Genomic DNA, 18,519 nt, shown 5'->3' with positions numbered 1-18,519 from the left:
CACATCGAGATATTATTTTACATTATTTAAATGCTCTAAATATATTTTCGAGAGCAGAGTTGTTTTATCAGCGCCCATAATCCGAATGCAATCATTCTGAATGTCTTAAAATCGTAAGATTATTCGGTGTACATTTATCGATTACGAGCTAGTACCATTACGGTAAACGGAATAAGTAATGCTTTCTTAGTATACCGACCTACTTAATTAATAATTCTCTTATTCGTAGAAAGGACATCGAACATCGAAGACGATTATTTAGAAAAAAGGTATTATACCTGGATATACAGAACAGCGAAGGATGATCAAAGGCAAGGCACAAGTGAGTCAGAGGAGAAATCATTTTGGATGAAATTAATATCTTGTGTCTTAGTCATTTTCATTACGTTTCTTTTACGCCGCGATTACTCGGGACATCGCGAAATGTACATACATACATACATATATATATATATATATATATATATATATATATATATATATATATATTATATAATCAGACATCATCGCCGTGATTAATCGATAACTATTGCTAATAACGGGACAAATATCTCATTTCTACTTATCTCATACCACCTCATTTCACCCACGTGTTTCCTCGTCCATGTTTATTTCAACGTAACGATTAATAATTCATTCATCTTTCAAAATAAAAATATCGAATATGCGATATATAGAATAGACCTCCGCTGAAAAGAATAATTTGAAAAACCAGCAAAGACATGACAAAAGTAAAATGTAAGATTTGTATCTATATTTTTCTATTTATCGTAAATTCCAAACATTGTAAAAACGACAGATTTATGATTTCAAAATTCACGAAGTGCTAGATCTGCAGAGAATGCAGTTTTTATTAATTGTGTAAGAAATAGTCATTAAATTAAGCAGTCTCCCTAAATTTTAATCGCTCATTGAAAGAAATCGAAAATTTATAAAAAAAAAAAAAGATAATAGATTTGTTATAAAAAAAATCTTTTTCTTCATGAAACGAGGAATTCGCGCGTAAAGTCGTATTATAAAAAAGAATTCTCAGATCCTGATTTAATGATCCGTAAACTCTTAAATACCTGCAGAAATCAGATGTCTGTCCAAAATCTAAACTATACTATACAAGACATCACCGCATTGATATTTCGGTCAATTAATATCACGCGTCGAAAAAGTCATTACGTGCCAAATGTATAGCCGAAATTACATATATCTTAAGTTTCGATAGCGTTTTTATTTTTCAATCTGATTCTTCCGTCACATATTTAATACAATCGATATACCGAAATATGCACTATGTATAATACAGTTCGAGAAAGCCACGCTTACTATAATTCCTTTTTACATAAAAGTGCTATAGAACGCGAATAGCGTGTACCATGTTAATTACACATTTGAAAGTTTTAAACTTTTGTTGTCTAGATACTTTTATTGCGAAATGTTTGTCATCAAACTTAGTGAAAATAAATGAAAATTAATTGAAAAACACATCACGCATAACAATTAAAAAATAAAAACTTAATCTATCATAGAAAGATATTGGTATAACAAAATAATCAGCAAAATAATTTATATATATAAATATATGCTAAGAAAATTAATTAATAAATATTATTAATTATATTGTTTAATCCATAAGGTTGTCTCGGTTCATTACTCGCGTGCGCGTAAGCACTAAATTTGAATATTTCCTGTTAATAGTTATATATAGAAATAATGCTAAGCGTATAGAGAAAGTTCTCATGGATATACGGTATTGATTAGTATTCTCCTGACTTAAATTTAACTCTTGATTATCATAAACGGAAAATAGGAGAGGAAAATCACAAGGGAAAAAAAAAAATAATGTGAACACAACAAATTATTATAATCTCTCGCTTACAAAACGGAAATACGCGATTGATGACAAACGGAACTAATCGCCGATTAAAAAATGACGAAATGACATATAACCGAGAAATCAGACTCGTTATATTGCATTATAAAGATAAGTCAACGTAGATGAGATGATCAAACGTAGAATCATCGAGAACGCTAAGAATAATGAAATTCCCACAGTAAATCGAGTTATTGCAAGTAAGCTTAAGAGGGAAGACAAAATCATTTGCACGGGATGCAATTACACTCCCGATACATAATGTAGATAACATCTGCATATACATATTCTATTGTGCGTACAATACCGTTAGGCATTTGTACATTCGCGTTATCAATCGTTACAATTACAATCGTTTCCATAAGTTTGTTTTTTTTCCTCCTCGCGCGCTATCTTTCTCCTTTTTTTTCTTGACGCATTTTTCTCCTTTTTCGTTATTATAAATAGTCACACTCATATAGCTATATCTAGCGAGTAAACCATCTACAACGCAAAATTTCTACAATGTAGCCACATTACAATCTCGATAATCGTGCTCTCGATTACGAAGCGGATACGGAATTGTCAAGACTCGCGCTGTGTTTAACGCACTCAAGTGCGTTTAACATTCGCATTTTACGCAAAATAAATCAAGATGCTCTACCGACTGCCACCGTGCAGCGTCATAAGTTATTACTCGGAATAAAAAGTTCTCCAACTCAGATCAACAACACAAAGTTTTATAGATCCATAAGAATATCGTCGTTGCATCTTATGTAAATCGAGTTACGCTATTTCATTGTCGATTGAAAATTGGCAATAATGTCGCTGCGAAAACTGATAGGTAATTCAAAAACACTGCGCAACAATAAAATTCTAATATCTTCATACATAATATCGGTGTAGCCTAATCGATCGCCATTTCTTCATATACTTGAAAAACTCTCTTAAGAGTAAAAAGAAGAGATTCAAAGAGGATCAAAGAAGGACGCAAGATCGAGGAATACGGTTAGGTACGAAGAATCGTTGTTAGGAGATCCTCATTACAGTGAACTCGAAGGATGGACGCGATATATATATATATATATATATATATATATATATATATAGAAAGAAAGAGATAAATAGCAAAAGATCCTCAGATAAGCCTGCTGCGGATAATATTATGCTTATAATTAATTTCGACAGGAATTGTGTAACAGCGGCGGATGTTTAGACGCTACAATTTGAACCTCGACAAGTACGACGAATGCAATACTTTCAAAACAATAGAACAATATCATATAGCTGAGCCAAATCACTACGATAGTTTGTAGGCCGTTTCAAACTACACATACCTTATTTTAATATAATACGCCTGCGCGTCTTCACACGTTTATTCTAGAACGACAAACACGTCCGTTACAGAGATCTTCGATGCTGAGCGTCTTCTTTAAATATCTATTTGGCAAATCTCTCGAGAAGCTCGTATAGCATCTCCGGAGATACTCGTCGCTAGACTCAACCACTTTAGCGTGAAGCATCACACAGAATTCTAAAAAGCTAATGCTAAAAGTAATCTTCGAATTAGGAGTCCTTCATTCAAAGCAGAATATCTAGAATAACATTAATCAACGCTAGTGCGGTCAAGACAGATAATATCGCAGGTACAAATTGGTAACATTGCGACGCACGCATCCGCGAAAATAAATCGATAATGCGTGATTAATAATCCGCGTGCGAACGTGTTCGTCGTAAGTAACGTAGAGAACCCTTGTGTTTCTTTTCCCTTTTCCCCTTCCCCCGTACTTCCTATATTAACAACGATTATGTTAACGCTACTATTTTCATCTTTATGACTATATCCTACGATTAACAACATCAACAGCAACAACACATAATATATCAACATGAATATAATATCTATGTCCCGTTAATGTAAATATACTTATGTATATATGCGCGTATAATGTGTACATACATATACGCGTATATATATATATATATATATATATATATATATATATATATATATATATATATGTACGTTACACGAATGTAGGAAGAGAATATGATGTCGATCACATGTCTTAAGAAAGTATGTAATAATCCATCTATATATAATATTCAGAAAAAGATCTTTGACAAAATACACACATTAAACTTGAAATTTGATCTAAATGAAAGACATAAATGCACAGGTAGATCACACTATCCGCGAAACGACTGTAATTGAGGAATTGGATATAAAACAGTATAAATAATTGTACGTAGTTTGAAAAACGAATGAACTTCAAGCAAAAATTTAAATAATATGAAAGACAATAGCAAGAGAAAGGTGAGTTTCATAATCACTTGTAATATCCAGATTTTTACCCCATAGATATTTCAGATTCAGATTAATAGGGAACAAACGATTTCCAATTCCTCAATTAGATAACGGAGATAATAAAGCTCGACATAAAATTCGAATAAATACTATTAAGGAACATAAGAGAAAATATAATTGGAAGAGTAAGTATAATTGGAAATATCATTGGCATTCTACTCGTTCACTCTCTTATCTCTCACATTCCAATTATCTCGTATGCATATCAATATCTTTCCTAACTAGATGTAGTTTAGATAATCAAAATATACATTCTAAATGTTCATGCGCTTCGCGATATGAGAGATAAAACTCAAGATTTTCTATTAAACGCGCGGGGTACATTCGCCAAGCAAAATTATTATATTAAAATAAGGAAGTGATTTTTTTCGAAGAAAGACGAAACACATTTATAATAAAATATATAATAAATTAACATTTTCGAAGGAAAACACGAAATAAGTATCACTATGCAAAGGAAGATCATATGTTATTAATAAACGAAATAAAAATCCCGCAAACTGAATAGAATTTATACATCGTTTAATCAATTTCCTCTATTATATTATATTACCATCTTTTTGATGTCGCGAAGGATTGCGTACTTAACGCAACAATCTGCCCAATCTCGCAAAATATCGACACTTACACGCATACGATTAATACAGTATACGAACAAACGCTATCGATTTCCTCACATAAGTTCCAGACATACTGGATAGAGTTACAAATATATTGCCTTAAATATCGCGTCTGTATTATCGTTAGGTATACAACTATCTCTACCATCAATCCCCGTGATCGGATAAAATCAGTCGCTTTCGCCACGGAACATTCTATAACTTCGCGAACGATCGGTAATTTCATTTGCGGAAGAAATGCTATCATGATAATTGGCATCGTCTAAGAAATGGTAACTGCATTCTCTCTGGTTCCCCGTGCGCGAGCGCGCATGTATATATATGTATATGCGTTTATGTGAATCTCTAAATTTACCGGAAATATATGTACATATATATTAGCTACTATCTCAAAAAACGCGACATATTATGACTATTTAAAATGAGAACCAAATGTCATACCTTTTACATCTACAGCAAACCAAATATCATTACATCAGAAGGAGGTGCACGGGATATTACTTCAGGATCCATCATTCTTTTAAGTATACGGGATGCGCATTATCGTCTGCAATAATAAATGCATATGCTTTAATTGCTTTTCTCTGCCTGTTAGATGGACTCGTACGATAATCGCGAGCAGTTCTTTCAATTTTTTCTCTCTCATCCTTCATAATATTTACGTAAAACAATATACAAGAAGAGCACGTGATTATATAATAAAAATAAATAATAATAAATTTAAGATTCTATCATATAACACTTAGATATTGAACTGTTATTGTACCCAATGGTACAATTTATATAATAATAAAAAATAAATTATTATTTTAATTCTTATATAACAAATATAAAACTTTAATTATACAAGTTTGTGAAAACGGCATTATATTTCTCCGTTATATAAAAATAATTTCAAATAATTAAAAATACGTTAATAGAAATTATATAAGTTCGACAAAATTGTAAAATAGTACAAAAAATTTATATATATAATTAAATTATATATATAATATATATACAATATTTATATATATAATTAAAAGATAAATAATTCTCTTATAAACCGATTGTGTGCTCTTGACGCTCTTGATATAAAATATAATATCAAAATATAATCGAGATTGACATTCAGATATACAGGTAACTATAATTTCCATGTACTTGTACGCGTATGTATATACACATATACTTTTATTCGATAAATATCGTAAAACGATATCTTTCAATGTATAAGTGCATACATTAAAAGAATATATTTAAATTGAATTATAACATGTAAAGAAAAGCAGCTAAATTCCGAAAATACTAAATGCCACGAGATCACTTGTGCAATAAACTTGTGCAAGTAAATAATTAATAATAATTACTACTTCGGTTTGCTAGATATTTAACCATAGATAAATTCATGAAAAATTGAAACCAAAGGATACATGCATCAAATAATACAAAATATAAATAACAATTACGAAGTATGTGATCGTAAGTAGATTACTTAAGTAGATATAACATTATATATTTTTCATAAATTTCACACCTTTGGTTGCGTTTCGACATTACTGCTAGTACTAAAAACTAGTATAGTTTACGTCATGTATACTATAGATTTTCAGTACTCATAGTAATATCGGAACGCAGTTTTTGATTCAAATCATTATATTCACGCGACTTTTTACCGTCTAAAAATTACGATACATCCCGCAAACCTCTGTTTTTTCATTCAATTAACCTGTTGAATAAATAGCGGATTTATACGATGCAGACTTATGATACAATAAGTTTTAATTCTAAATTCGTTATAATTAACGGATAATTTTCCTTCATATAGATATCTGTGTACATGTATCGTAGCGCGTAGCCTAAAATATCGTTACAATTAGAAACAACAAGGACAATGTTACCTCGTAACATTTTTGATTGTCTTCCTCAAAGAGGTTCGCCCGACCGGACTGCTCGTGATACGAAGATAATACGAAGAATCGATCTACATACAGTAGAATCCGGCTAGAAAAGCGGAAAACTTTTAAAAAAGAAAAGTACTTATACCGCCGCGCGCGATTCAACAATCACAACAAATCGCCATATACTTGCGCGAATGTAGTTGCGCAAATACAGTACGATTGCGCGCGCCCCCTCACGTAATCTATCATAATTATATCGCATATATAAATGAATAAAGAAGAGAAACAATATCTCTCTATTTCTCTAAATATAAATATATGCGAGATAACTCTTCCAAATTGGAAACACTCTCTCCACTAAAAAAAAAAAAAAATAAACTTTATGCATTTTTTATAAAAGATTAATCCAATTTGTAAAAATAAAAAAAAAATAATTCATAATTTTCTCTTTCTCTTGAGAAAAATATACATAGTCAATATTGAATCTACCTTTATATCTATTATTATGACATTATATGACATTAGTATTAATGAAAAAATGTATATGTAGAGAATAGAATAATCAATTAACCGGATCCTATTGTAATGAGATATCGAGACATTCTCGTGCCTTCGGCAAGAAAATATCACGGTTTTTGCCACAGTACGGGCATCTCCTCCAAAAAAAAAAAGTTTATATACGGAGTACTTTCAGTCAAAAATATATCAGATCACTCGCGCGTTCGTGCAAATTTGTCGAATTTTTCTTTTCTAGGCCAAAGAGATTTCGCCCTCTCAGTTGTATATGTATCTCTCGTGTTATTCTGACTGGAATCTCCTGAGATCTGACTTCTTAATAATCGAAGATCAATCTAAACAGAGCATCTTGGAACGCGATTAGACTTAATTTATATGTAGTTGATTAAATAACGATGACTTATGCATATAACAACAATATTAAATGTTAGCACTTAGGAAGGTTGTATATTCTTTTTCTCTTATTTATTATATATATATATATATATATATATATATATATATATGTATATATATACTTCTCATACGCTTATCTATCGCGGTCTTAATGCTCGTTAAGATCATACGAATATGTAACCGAATTGTATCATGTCAGCGACTTAGATTTCGGAATCTCTCAGACTGCTTAATACTGTGTGCAAATAATGCAAAATTCATATTCATCATGTTCATATTAAAGTTGTCTCTTTTTCTTTCATATTATTATAAGCAGCCGTTTTATTGTAAAGAGATCATGACATAGTGTTTCCATGTACCTAGCCAGACACGATCAATTAAAAAATTGATCAACATGTATGCAATTAACGCATCAATCGAATAATGATCATTGTAGTAAAAGACACAGCATTGAAGTATTAGAAAATTACCTCAATCCATTATTCGACATCTAATCTCTCCAAAGTATTAAATGGTAAAAGTTCAGTATGTATATATATAGTACTTGTGCTTTATGTAGCATCAAGTTGCCTTAAATCATACGATTCCTTGATACAACATCAACGTCTTCATATTGACATCTCCAATAAGGGATGGCAAAAATCATTGCCACAAATAGCTATAGATAAGCACTGTATACAAACAGTTCATTAGTCGTTATTGGTTCATTTTCTTATATGAATTCATATTCTTATATGTTGAAGAAATATTGCATTTATATATAATATCCGATTTCTTCTTTCCCACTCCCTTCCTCTCATTACAAATCGCGACGTTCCGTATATCGAGTTCCATAACTGGATTTTAAACGACGCATATAATGGCGTAAAACATCATGAATGATGTCACCCCTTTAGTTAACACATAGCTAGATGATCCGTTTCGCGAGTCAATACGTATTTTCGCTAAGTGATTCTGGTAAACTAGCTCCGCCAGATGGTGATAAGGGTAACTCACCACTTTCGTATTTACTATAGCGACTACTATACTCTGCTAGCAAATTAGCTTTTACCTATTGCATTAAAATGAAAAAAATTTAGTAGTGAGATATTGCACGAGCAAGAATATTCATTACTTTTAAAATGCAAACCTTGGCTCGCTCTTCTTCCAGCCTTTGCCGTACTTCTTCATGTTGTCTTTCCAACTCCGCTCTCTTCTTATCGAAAATTTTTGTTAAGCGCGTGCATTCGTTCACAGCTTTCTCTACGGTCGATTTTGCAACTTCTCGTTTTATGCGTTCCAGCTCGGCTTTATCTTTATGTACTTTGGCTAATTGTTTGATCTTAAATGTATAATAAAAGATATGCAATGTTAATTTTCATTATTTTATATATTTCGTCGTACAGAGAATATATTAACTAAAAATACCTCGCCTTGTCTTGTAGCCTGCAGTTTTCGTTTAACATCGGCGGTTTCTCTCTCTAAAAGTACTTGAAGCATTTTCAATTGATTGGCCTGCGATGCTTTCATCACTTTTTCGGCAGTCGTAAAAAGATTCTCGTAATATTTTTCTTGAAGTTCACGTTCCTGTTGAACATGCACCTTACATATGGCCAAAAATCGTTCGCTTTGACTTCTAGGCAAACCTCTGGACGCCCCATCATTTCCCTCGCGATTCTCTGTGTTCTCTGAGTACTCAGAAGACTCAGCTATAGCTAAGGTACTTAAACCCACTTCGCTCGAAAAGCTACTAAAATAAAATTAAAAATTGTAAAATTCGGAATTAACGTCATCTCGTTTATATGCTTACATATTTTTGCTTGATAGCCGCTTCACCAATTTATTGCTCATGTAGAATTTCGATTTATGCTTCTCGCCATCGAGCGAACCTTTTTGCGATTGCATTCGCATTTTTTCTTTCTCATGCTTTTTCCTTAGAGATTCAAGTTTCTTCTCGAGTTCTATCTTCTTCTCCCTGACTAATTTATTTTCCATGAGTTTCTCTAAACTTTCAGCCACTATTTCGTCACTTACTATAAAGAAAAGAGTTGTCAAAATATATAGTACAAGATAAGAAAAAAAGGTAAAAATATTTATAATTAAGATAAAAAAAAAACAAAAACACTCACTATTGCTAGCATTGACTGGACTTTTATTTATAGATGTCTCAACTGCTTGAACTGCAGGACTTGGAGTGTCGTCTTCTACATCCACTGTATCCGAACTACCTAAGCCACCAATAGATGGTCTACTATGTAAACTGCTGGAAGGAGGTACAAGACCTGGTAATTCACCCATAGACTGCATTCGTTTAGCCTTTACAACTTCCTCCTGCAAAAATAACATTGTTAGTGACACCTTACAGGATAGTTAAATCATACAGAAAACTTACAGCTGGCTTAGCAGAACTAGGAGCATCGCTAACTTTACACTTATCCTACAAAAAAATGTGATAGTAGTGTATTAGTAGACTTAAAAATAAATTTGAGTTATTAGTTATTAGGAAAGAGAAAGGAGACGAAAGGAAATATTCAATCATTTAGCGTTGTTTTAAATCATACTTCAATTTCTTCTGGAGCCTCCAAACAATCCGTAAGAACTAACAGTTGATTCTCTCTCTTCTCGATTTCGCTCTGATACTTGATAGGATTCGCTAAAGCTTCGGCAAGCTCGCTCAAACCATCAGGAACGTAATCCTTTACGATAACGTTTAAAAATAGACTTGCTAATGGTAGCGGTTGCCCACATTCATTTCTTAGTGCTACATGTCTATATCCTGGGCATAATCCGACTACGGGTAGTACCCTGTGACCGATTAAACGTCCGGAATCTTCATATGCGGCAATCCTTATCGAGGCAAGTTCCGGCAAAACTACCTGAGGAATGTAAAAACGACATATTATTATAGAAACGAATTATTTAGCAAAACAGAATATGTAAATAATATTATTTCACCTTTTTAAATATGAATGGTTCTTCATCATATACGGGATTAATACCGTTATTCGGCACGATTTTTGTGCGGAATTTTTTTCTTACGGTATCCGCCGGTAAACCATACATATCCACTTCTACATAAGTGCCTACTCTTTTGTCGGTTAAAAATTGCGCAGATATCACATGAATGTGAACAGTTCCCGCAATAATACCGTCAACGGTAGATTCGGCGAAAGGATCTAATCGCCGATCTTTTCTTCTCATAAATTCCGGTTTCAACAGGTAACCGCAACGTTGATTGTATTCAAATATTCCCAAATTTAATTGCATCGCCAGGTCTGTTACCAATCAAATTAATCAAACTCACTAACGTAAAAAGCAAGACTAAATACATTAAATAATATACTAAAATTTTACATACCAAGTGTTTGATAATTTAATGCAACTAGCTGACAGCCCGCATTCCAAAATACTTGTGGCATGAAATTACTAGAATCGAATCGCGTTCCTGCTGGATAAACTCTGGATAATTGATGTTTGTTGTAATTTACAAATTCTAGTGGTTTCTCCTTCAAGAGAGTCGTAGCTTGTTTCTCGTCAAAAGATGACATTTCGTACATACGATTCTTTTCTGTGCAAATGATATAATGATAAAAATTTATCGTCTTCGCAATATACGAAGAGAACGCATTAGAATTCTTCTCATTAAGATACATCACGTACTTTCAGCCGATTCAAAGCTGTTGAAGTGTACAGGCTGCACGTAATTAACTAAAGCAGAAATTTCGGCACCTGCCTCTGTCTCTTTGGCCGCGGATGGCTTATCTGGTGCAGATCCTTTGTCGCCCATTCTCAATTCCACATTAGACTCATCCTCTTCTGTACTCGTTTCATCTTCATCGTCTAAAAAAACAAATACATTAAATATGCTTTCATAAATATATTTATAGCTTTTTATTTTATTACCAACCTTCATCATCTTGAGCACTATCTTTACTACCCTGTCTTTGTTGTAACATGGGAGGATGAGGAATATCGCCATTCCCAATTTGCTGTTCATTTTCAGGTGCAACATCATCAGCCATTTCATTTTGAGGTATTATATCCGGCGGTGGACCGTTTTCTCCCACAGCGGATGGATTCGCAGTCCCATTTGTTTCATTCTCGGGAGTATCTTTAGCAGTATTTAATTGCTTTTTCTGATGTTTTTTATGATGATGGTGATGTTTTTTCTTATTTTTTATTATTATTTTGCGCTTTAGTAATGATGGCGGTGGGAGCTCTTGACCTGGCTCTAACTGAGAATAAAAAAAAAAAACATTTCTTACAATCATAATTTTTTCTTGCATACAATTACTAAAAATGTATTCATTAAGCGTAATATCTAAAAATACCTTGTGCGATTCGAGTGGTGCATCAAGTAACATTTCCCCGAAAAGTTCTCTACAGTACTGAGCGATTTTGGCTTGCTGCCTTGGATTACAATGGTTTTCGAAACTGAGAATGACCGGATATTCAGAAGTTTTAAAAGCGCTCTCAGCAATTGCCTCTATCACATCTCGAGCATTTATTTCAGGTACAAATGTATATCTATAAAAAGACATTTTTATTTTTAATTATAGATTACTCATATGCTTTCTTTATATACAGAAAATTATTGATGGTTATTCATACCCGTGAACAATAACAGGTTCATCGAACTTGCCATTCCAAAAGTCTAGTTCGACGCATCGGCAACCAGCTAAAAGACATTGACGGTAAATTTCCACAGAGCTCCTTCCAGTGAGTTGATGCCCTAAGAGAAAATTTTATGTGTTACAATCATTTAAATTAAATAATTATAAACAGCATGTAAAAAATAATTATGAAAATATTCATACCTGTTAAGTATGTGTTGTGACTAGAATTTATGAAATAATGTGCCAGCGATTGATCCATATCGTCGGACAATTCAAATTTAGAGATAGCAACAATCGGATTGTCCTCACTCATGAGATATCTCAAAAATCCATCAAAACTGAGTTGGCCTTTATTTGCATTACATTTGTTAGGTTCATACTGATTTATAATATCTTTTGCCCTCGCTTCATTTGCATATGGATATAGTATCTCATTGAGACGTGGATCTCTCTGTGTCTTGTTCAAGAAATCCACGAATTGTGCAACAGACATCAATCTGCGTTTGCTATTGCCAACAATCCCTTCAAATACTTTTTCTACATCTGATCTCTGAGTGAGAGATTTGTAAAAGTTGAAAAAATCTTCAAATTGGAATTTTGACAATGGTATAACGTCGCTCTAAGAAACAAAATGATCATAAATGATATATACAAAATATTTTGGAGCAAATTTTCTTTCAAGAATAATATTTACGATAGTGAGAACAAAACTCACTTTGCCAGATGGAAAGCCAGAAATATCGAGTGCTTTTTCAACACGCTTGCGATCTTCTTTGTTTTGCGTAAACATTTTTATTATACTGCAAAGAGATTCAAAAATATAAAGATAACAGTTTTTCTCTTATATAAATAATACTAAAATTACATTATATTGTACACAATATTATACTTACTTCTTTACTGGTATTTTTTCTGATTTATCAGCTGTAAGTGTCAGTTTGGTGTGCGCTTTGAGTAAAAACATAGTTGTGCTAGTATTTAGTTGAATCAAATTATATGCTAGTTGAAAAAGCTGTTCTGTCCAATGTTGTGCTATTTCTGCACGTGTTGTGCAAAAATTAATAAAATTTAAATTGACAAAGTCAGAGCCATAACAAATTGTTAAAGTTTTGTCTTCCAAGGAATCTTGAGAACCCATTGTTACTAAAGATTGTAATTTTGGATCCTATAAGAGAAATTTAATTTAATTGTATATACATCACATATACATGTCTTTTTAATCCTCTATCATATAAAATTTAAAAACTATAAATAAATATAATCCCCCTAATGTTGAATGTCGCAATGAATACAAATAAAAAGTTTTATATAATGAGCTAAACATCACAATGCTACATGCAAAAGCATGTCAGTTCATTCAAAGTTTTGTTTATTGATTTATAGGAAAACTGATCTAACAAGGTATGCTATTATTTGAATGAATACGGAACCTTTATCTGCTATTGGTTCGAATAGATGTGATAAAAAAAGCAAGCTATGTATGGTATGTAAAGTAGGTAATGTTCTATTTATAAATTAGTCAATAATTATTATGTGATGATGCTCTCTGTGCGTCATTGTTATAATTATGGAAAAACCAAGAGACACTCTTTGATTATTCATCTTTGAGTATTTGTTTCTGCTATATTGATGTAAGTAAATAAGCTAATAACTTATGAATATCTCTCTATCTCGATAATGATACATAAAATATTTATTAAAAGTAATAAATGTGAAATTAATACCTTTGGTATTTTTGCATATTTTCCTGTTCGTGTATCTCTTATAATTGCTATGTCCAGCATATCCATTTCATTATTTTGATCCACCCAATGTAAGTAAAAACCATATTTATCAACTTTCAAAGTCACTGGCGTTGCCATTCCAGAATCCTATGATTACATAGCACATTTGGTATTATGAAAGATTTATTTTTATCATATGACTCTCCATTTATATATGTATGTATTTCTTTTAAATGCTTTATTAATCTTTCTTTGACAGAAGCAATACATTTAAGTAGATGTTTCAGGAAAGGTATATAATATTTCATTATCTTGGAGAGCTATCATCGTAAACTATTTGACTTTTTTGTTTTACTAAGCAAAGTGGAAGTAACATTTTTATGCCTAAAGTGACCTTTTACATTTATACTTTTACTAGCGCTCGACATTAAAACTATTAACTAGTCATAACATTAAAAATACACACAAACCTCGTCCCACTTGATAAACTTCTCTCCATCCTGCAGTTGCTGGGATACCTCCACAGCCTTTGTATACATAGTGATATTTATATTCTTATTACTCGCCTGCATTTTATTTCTCTTTCCTTGCTATCACAAATCCACACTGTTCAGCACTGACTCTTTTTTATAGATGCAAACCGACAAGTGACATGGTGAACGGCAATAGCGATGTTAAAGAGCACGTTGCGAATGTTGACCACGAGGAAGACAATGGCAACGGCGGTAACAATGATGATGAAGATGACGATAATGACAAAGATGAGAACGACGACGACGATGACGACGGCGATGACAACGGCGACGGCGGCGACGACGACGACGACGACGACGACGACGACGATGACGATGACGACTCCGACGGTGGTGGCGATAGCGATAGCAACCACGATGATGACTTCGACGGCGACTCCGACGGCGACGACTCCGACGTCGACGACATAAGCTTCATTGAAACTTCAAGCATTTAGAAACAGCTGGATCACCGTATCTTAGTCGCTGCTGCTGGTACCAAGGCGACTGTCACCGTCGTCGTCGTCGTCGCAATCTGGATATATCTCGCGGTTATATATATTTTAAGGACGTACACTCGACGTGTCCTCGAGGAGCATAAAGATGTACGTCGGACCCGTTTGTCGATCCAAGTCACATTCAACCGGGTCGCGACAGTGCGAAGGTCGCCCGCGAAGACATTTCATTCACCACCCAGGGGAAGCGCGCCGATTGTCCGGAGAACGAATCGGGTGTCCTTAATCGCGTGCGCGCGCGCAGGACTCACCACGCGAGGTAGACGACGAAAATTGCTCCGATCTCTGCGGTTTAGAGCCGCGAAAACTCGCGCGCGTTCTCGCTCTCAGCCGCTCGCTCGCTCGTCGGTGCTCGTCCAAATTGGCTGCTCCCTCCGAATCAGTATCAACAGCAGCATCCTCCCGTGAGTTCTGTGCTGTCGCGCGCCGAAGACAAGCACTGTCACCGAACACCGAGCGCACGCACCGTGCCGTCCGCACCGTCAACACCAGGAGGCGCTCTACGGAGGCGCGCGCTTGCCTCTTGCGCTCGAATTCGTATCGCGGCTCCTTGATCTCCTACGATTCGTTATCTCTTTGAAGATTATACAATATTTATTATGTATATAGATAAAGAAAAAACGAATTCTCTTATTGTTAATTTATCACTTTCAAATGACATTATCGCGCAATTGCATAGATAAGAAAGGAAATTTTTTTCAATCGAACTTTATTACAAATGAAACCGCTGATTCATCGACCCTGAATCGTGCGATTATAGATTATATACTATAATTTACAGAAACTTTCTTAACTCGGCTTTAATTAAATGATGACATCGTATAATTTGAATCGAAAGATTCTTCATCTATTTTTGGATTGAATGTAATCTTATTTCTAACGCAATTATAGGAAATTTTCTCTAAATATATCACTCTCGCGAGAAGAAAAATCATTTTCTTCATTTTTTCTTTTCAGTCTCATATTTTTTTAGCTTTGGAAAATACGCGGATATTGTGTTGCAGTATCACTTTCCCGCGTGGAAAGTGACTGCTTCAATCGGTGGAAAATGGGTATAAACATCCTACCTAGAAAAAATATAGAAAGGGAGAGAGAGAGAGAGAGAGAGAGAAAGACAAATCAAGCGTAAACGAGGGCGCGAACAGCGTCGAGAGTTAACGGCACTAAAGGGTTGCGCAACCCCTTCTCGATATTATCTCACAATATTGCCAGCGCATTATTACACACGGCGATTGATTTGCGGTTCTCTCTGTTCCGCAAATTCCGAGATTCCGCCGCGTAGCATCGATTTTGCATTAGTTCCGAGTAATTTGCGCGACGACGCAACAGCGACAACGAAAATTAAATAGGTTCTCGATAGTCTGGTTCACCGCTCTCCAACGAGGGTGCTGGATTTTTCGGGAAAATACGAGATAAAAATCCGCGCGTGCAAACATACAAGTAACACATGCGTATTACATACATACATACATAATACATACATACATACATACATACATATGCACACACACACACACACACACACACAAAACTTGTATAGATTGTGCATTGAATTTGATCTAAAAATAAACAGGCCCCCTTCCACAATGAGGGAGTGTAGACTAATCACCTTCACCGCGCCCATTAAATCGATCCAATCTCATTTGACTGCCGTTAAATTTAAATCAACTTGACATGACAAACACGTGAAATAGAGCGGCGGCGACGATGACGACGACATCGCGTGTTCTCGTTTATTCTTTCGTACCTACGATAGCGTCTCTTATCTCGCTTTCAGAATTCATTTAAATGAGATAGTCGATAGGAAGAGCCGCGTGATACAAGGCGATCAAGAAATCGGGTCGCAGTTCGTCTCTCCTGAAAAATATTCGTTTTAGACTATTATCGCATTTGGATTGAAAGAATAACTTTTTGATGCAATAAATCCTTTGAAAAGGAATTTTTATCCACAAAGAGTATCTTTGCAATAGAATCACGCTTCCTCGAAGATACTACATATGAATTAAACAATAAAATGTGTAATATTAAAATATTACAATTATATTGTTATCATTATAAACACAATCTTTGCTATAACACAAATTTCTGCTTACGTTTTTACGACTAGAAACTTACTCATGTAAGTTATAACAAACAGTAATATGATGGATACACTGGTATATTTGGTATTTATTTGATATTTATATAGTTCCTATTTATTTCATAGACTTAGACTTAGCATAACAATTTAAGGCCTTCAAACCAGAGGAAAGATCAAGTGTTAGAGAATAGATAAAAATAAAAAATATTTATTTTTAAGTTATCTATTTCTAGTCTGAAATAAATAAGAACCATAAATTATAACAATTATATTCAAGAGCAATATATTCACCTAGATATTTAAACAATGATAAAAAAAGAAAAACTGCTAAACAATATCATTATTTGGATAATATTGAATTATATAGAGAATGTGATGTACCATGCATTAAATATGTATACAATGGAATTAAAATATTCTTATATAGATATAACATAAAAAAAAAAAATATATAAAAAATAAAAAAAAATATAAAAAAGATTTATAATAACGCCTTAATGTCTTTATAAATCTACTATAGTGTCGTCGTTTCTATTGATGGGATCTCCCTTGAGTAACGCCACAATCATGCTAAAGAACAAACAAAATATAAATCTCTCCCTTCGATTTTCATTCTTTTGCTGTATATAAAAAATTTTTATATTTATGCAATACCTACCAATAAAGATAAATGAAAAAGAATACAAGACAATATCCAAGATGAATCATACAATCACGTGTGTATCTTTTTAATTGGCTGCGATTGTGAATTTCTGTAGGATCATAAACACCCATATTACCACTGGGAACACCAAAATATTCATAAAACAGCCATATCGTCATTGGTATGTTCATTAGTGTTAATATTAATTGTCCATGTATTATTAAAAGAAATACCAAAAATGTATGTGCTATTAATTTCGGCAACACTCCCTGTAATACAAAATTGAGAATAAATAATTTATACTGCATTTTATGTACATATAATAGGTACATTCTATTTTAACATATTACCATATTCAATTTTGAACAACATTCTTGCGCATTCAAATAATCACACTCGAGATCCGATAACGTTATAATCTTTACAATTCGGTCAAGGAGAATAATAGCCCATCAATAACAATTGATTGACTGTAAATTATATTTTCGATTATCTCCTAAAAGAAACTTGAAAAAGACGCCACTGCATGGCTGCCAATAAGAAAATAACCTTCAATAAAAAAAAAAATTCCTTATCCATATATCAAGCCGATTATTTTGTCCTTAGTTTTAATGAACATATAAAGGAGATTTATATTAAATACATTGATGATATAATAAAGGATACATAATACACGAGGAGAAACAAAACAGAACCCGTGTCGATCAACGCAATTGCGAATAGAAGCGGATCCGAAATTAGGCCCATAACGCTGCTATTTCCGCGTGAAAAAAAAACGGCGGATCATATGGGATTTGCAGTTACGATGATCGTTGAATATCCCCTTC

General features: G+C 33.5%; 3 protein-coding genes across 19 annotated transcripts in view; 1 reads left to right on the top strand and 2 right to left on the bottom strand.

The window, feature by feature from the left end:
* LOC126858372 (1-phosphatidylinositol 4,5-bisphosphate phosphodiesterase classes I and II) overlaps window positions 1-14,582 on the bottom strand; it is a 74,542-nt gene extending 59,960 nt beyond the window's left edge. For 3 of the 16 annotated variants that reach the window (XR_007688660.1, XM_050608625.1, XM_050608628.1), the window contains exons 1-17: window positions 14,413-14,582; window positions 13,943-14,089; window positions 13,112-13,383; window positions 12,934-13,018; window positions 12,420-12,837; window positions 12,214-12,334; window positions 11,934-12,129; window positions 11,510-11,837; window positions 11,263-11,442; window positions 10,961-11,170; window positions 10,558-10,877; window positions 10,164-10,478; window positions 9,995-10,039; window positions 9,732-9,933; window positions 9,413-9,635; window positions 9,031-9,352; window positions 8,753-8,944 (exon numbers count right to left, since the gene is read on the bottom strand). Coding sequence is in view for 6 of the 16 variants with exons in the window: in XM_050608625.1 (XP_050464582.1) it covers window positions 8,753-8,944; window positions 9,031-9,352; window positions 9,413-9,635; window positions 9,732-9,933; window positions 9,995-10,039; window positions 10,164-10,478; window positions 10,558-10,877; window positions 10,961-11,170; window positions 11,263-11,442; window positions 11,510-11,837; window positions 11,934-12,129; window positions 12,214-12,334; window positions 12,420-12,837; window positions 12,934-13,018; window positions 13,112-13,383; window positions 13,943-14,089; window positions 14,413-14,514 (3,678 nt within the window). In the remaining 10 variants the exon portion in view is untranslated. Of the gene's footprint in view, window positions 1-1,831; window positions 5,379-6,711; window positions 8,675-8,737; window positions 8,945-9,030; window positions 9,353-9,412; window positions 9,636-9,731; window positions 9,934-9,994; window positions 10,040-10,163; window positions 10,479-10,557; window positions 10,878-10,960; window positions 11,171-11,262; window positions 11,443-11,509; window positions 11,838-11,933; window positions 12,130-12,213; window positions 12,335-12,419; window positions 12,838-12,933; window positions 13,019-13,111; window positions 13,384-13,942; window positions 14,090-14,412 lie in introns of those variants that run through there. The other 13 variants (XR_007688664.1, XR_007688662.1, XR_007688663.1 and 10 more) reach the window with 13 other exon arrangements.
* Window positions 14,096-17,620, top strand: LOC126858401 (prostatic spermine-binding protein-like). 2 transcript variants are annotated; one of them, XM_050608679.1, is made up of 2 exons: window positions 14,096-14,158; window positions 14,576-17,620. In XM_050608679.1, the coding sequence occupies exons 1-2, from the start codon at window positions 14,139-14,141 to the stop codon at window positions 14,910-14,912; spliced, it is 357 nt and encodes a 118-aa protein (XP_050464636.1). In that variant the 5' UTR covers window positions 14,096-14,138; the 3' UTR covers window positions 14,913-17,620. The 2 variants fall into 2 exon arrangements, with proteins under 2 accessions (XP_050464636.1, XP_050464637.1); XM_050608680.1 differs by lacking the exon at window positions 14,096-14,158 and adding an exon at window positions 14,166-14,234.
* Window positions 16,994-18,507, bottom strand: LOC126858400 (protein cornichon homolog 4). Its single transcript, XM_050608678.1, has 4 exons — window positions 18,359-18,507; window positions 18,043-18,111; window positions 17,708-17,961; window positions 16,994-17,619 (listed from the first exon to the last, which is right to left on the bottom strand). Exons 1-4 carry the CDS (start codon window positions 18,437-18,439, stop codon window positions 17,553-17,555), a joined length of 471 nt encoding a protein of 156 aa, XP_050464635.1. The 5' UTR covers window positions 18,440-18,507; the 3' UTR covers window positions 16,994-17,552.
* Window positions 18,508-18,519: the final 12 nt, after the last annotated feature.

This window comes from Cataglyphis hispanica, chromosome 25 (genome assembly GCF_021464435.1).
Source record: "Cataglyphis hispanica isolate Lineage 1 chromosome 25, ULB_Chis1_1.0, whole genome shotgun sequence".
Classification (NCBI taxonomy): domain Eukaryota; kingdom Metazoa; phylum Arthropoda; class Insecta; order Hymenoptera; family Formicidae; genus Cataglyphis; species Cataglyphis hispanica.
Note: the sequence above shows the minus strand (reverse complement) of the source record. Positions and strands in the feature narration are given on the sequence as shown.

Coding starts and splice junctions, on each gene's coding strand:
- LOC126858400 (XM_050608678.1), bottom strand. CDS start 18,439: ATGGGCCTAATTTCGGATCCGCTTCTATTCGCAATTGCGTTGATCGAC. Junction 17,962..18,042: donor GTTGTTCAAAATTGAATATG/GTAATATGTTAA, acceptor TTTGTATTACAG/GGAGTGTTGCCGAAATTAAT. Junction 17,620..17,707: donor TTTTTCATTTATCTTTATTG/GTAGGTATTGCA, acceptor TTTGTTCTTTAG/CATGATTGTGGCGTTACTCA.
- LOC126858401 (XM_050608679.1), top strand. CDS start 14,139: ATGACTCTCCATTTATATAT. Junction 14,159..14,575: donor ATGACTCTCCATTTATATAT/GTATGTATTTCT, acceptor TCTTTTTTATAG/ATGCAAACCGACAAGTGACA.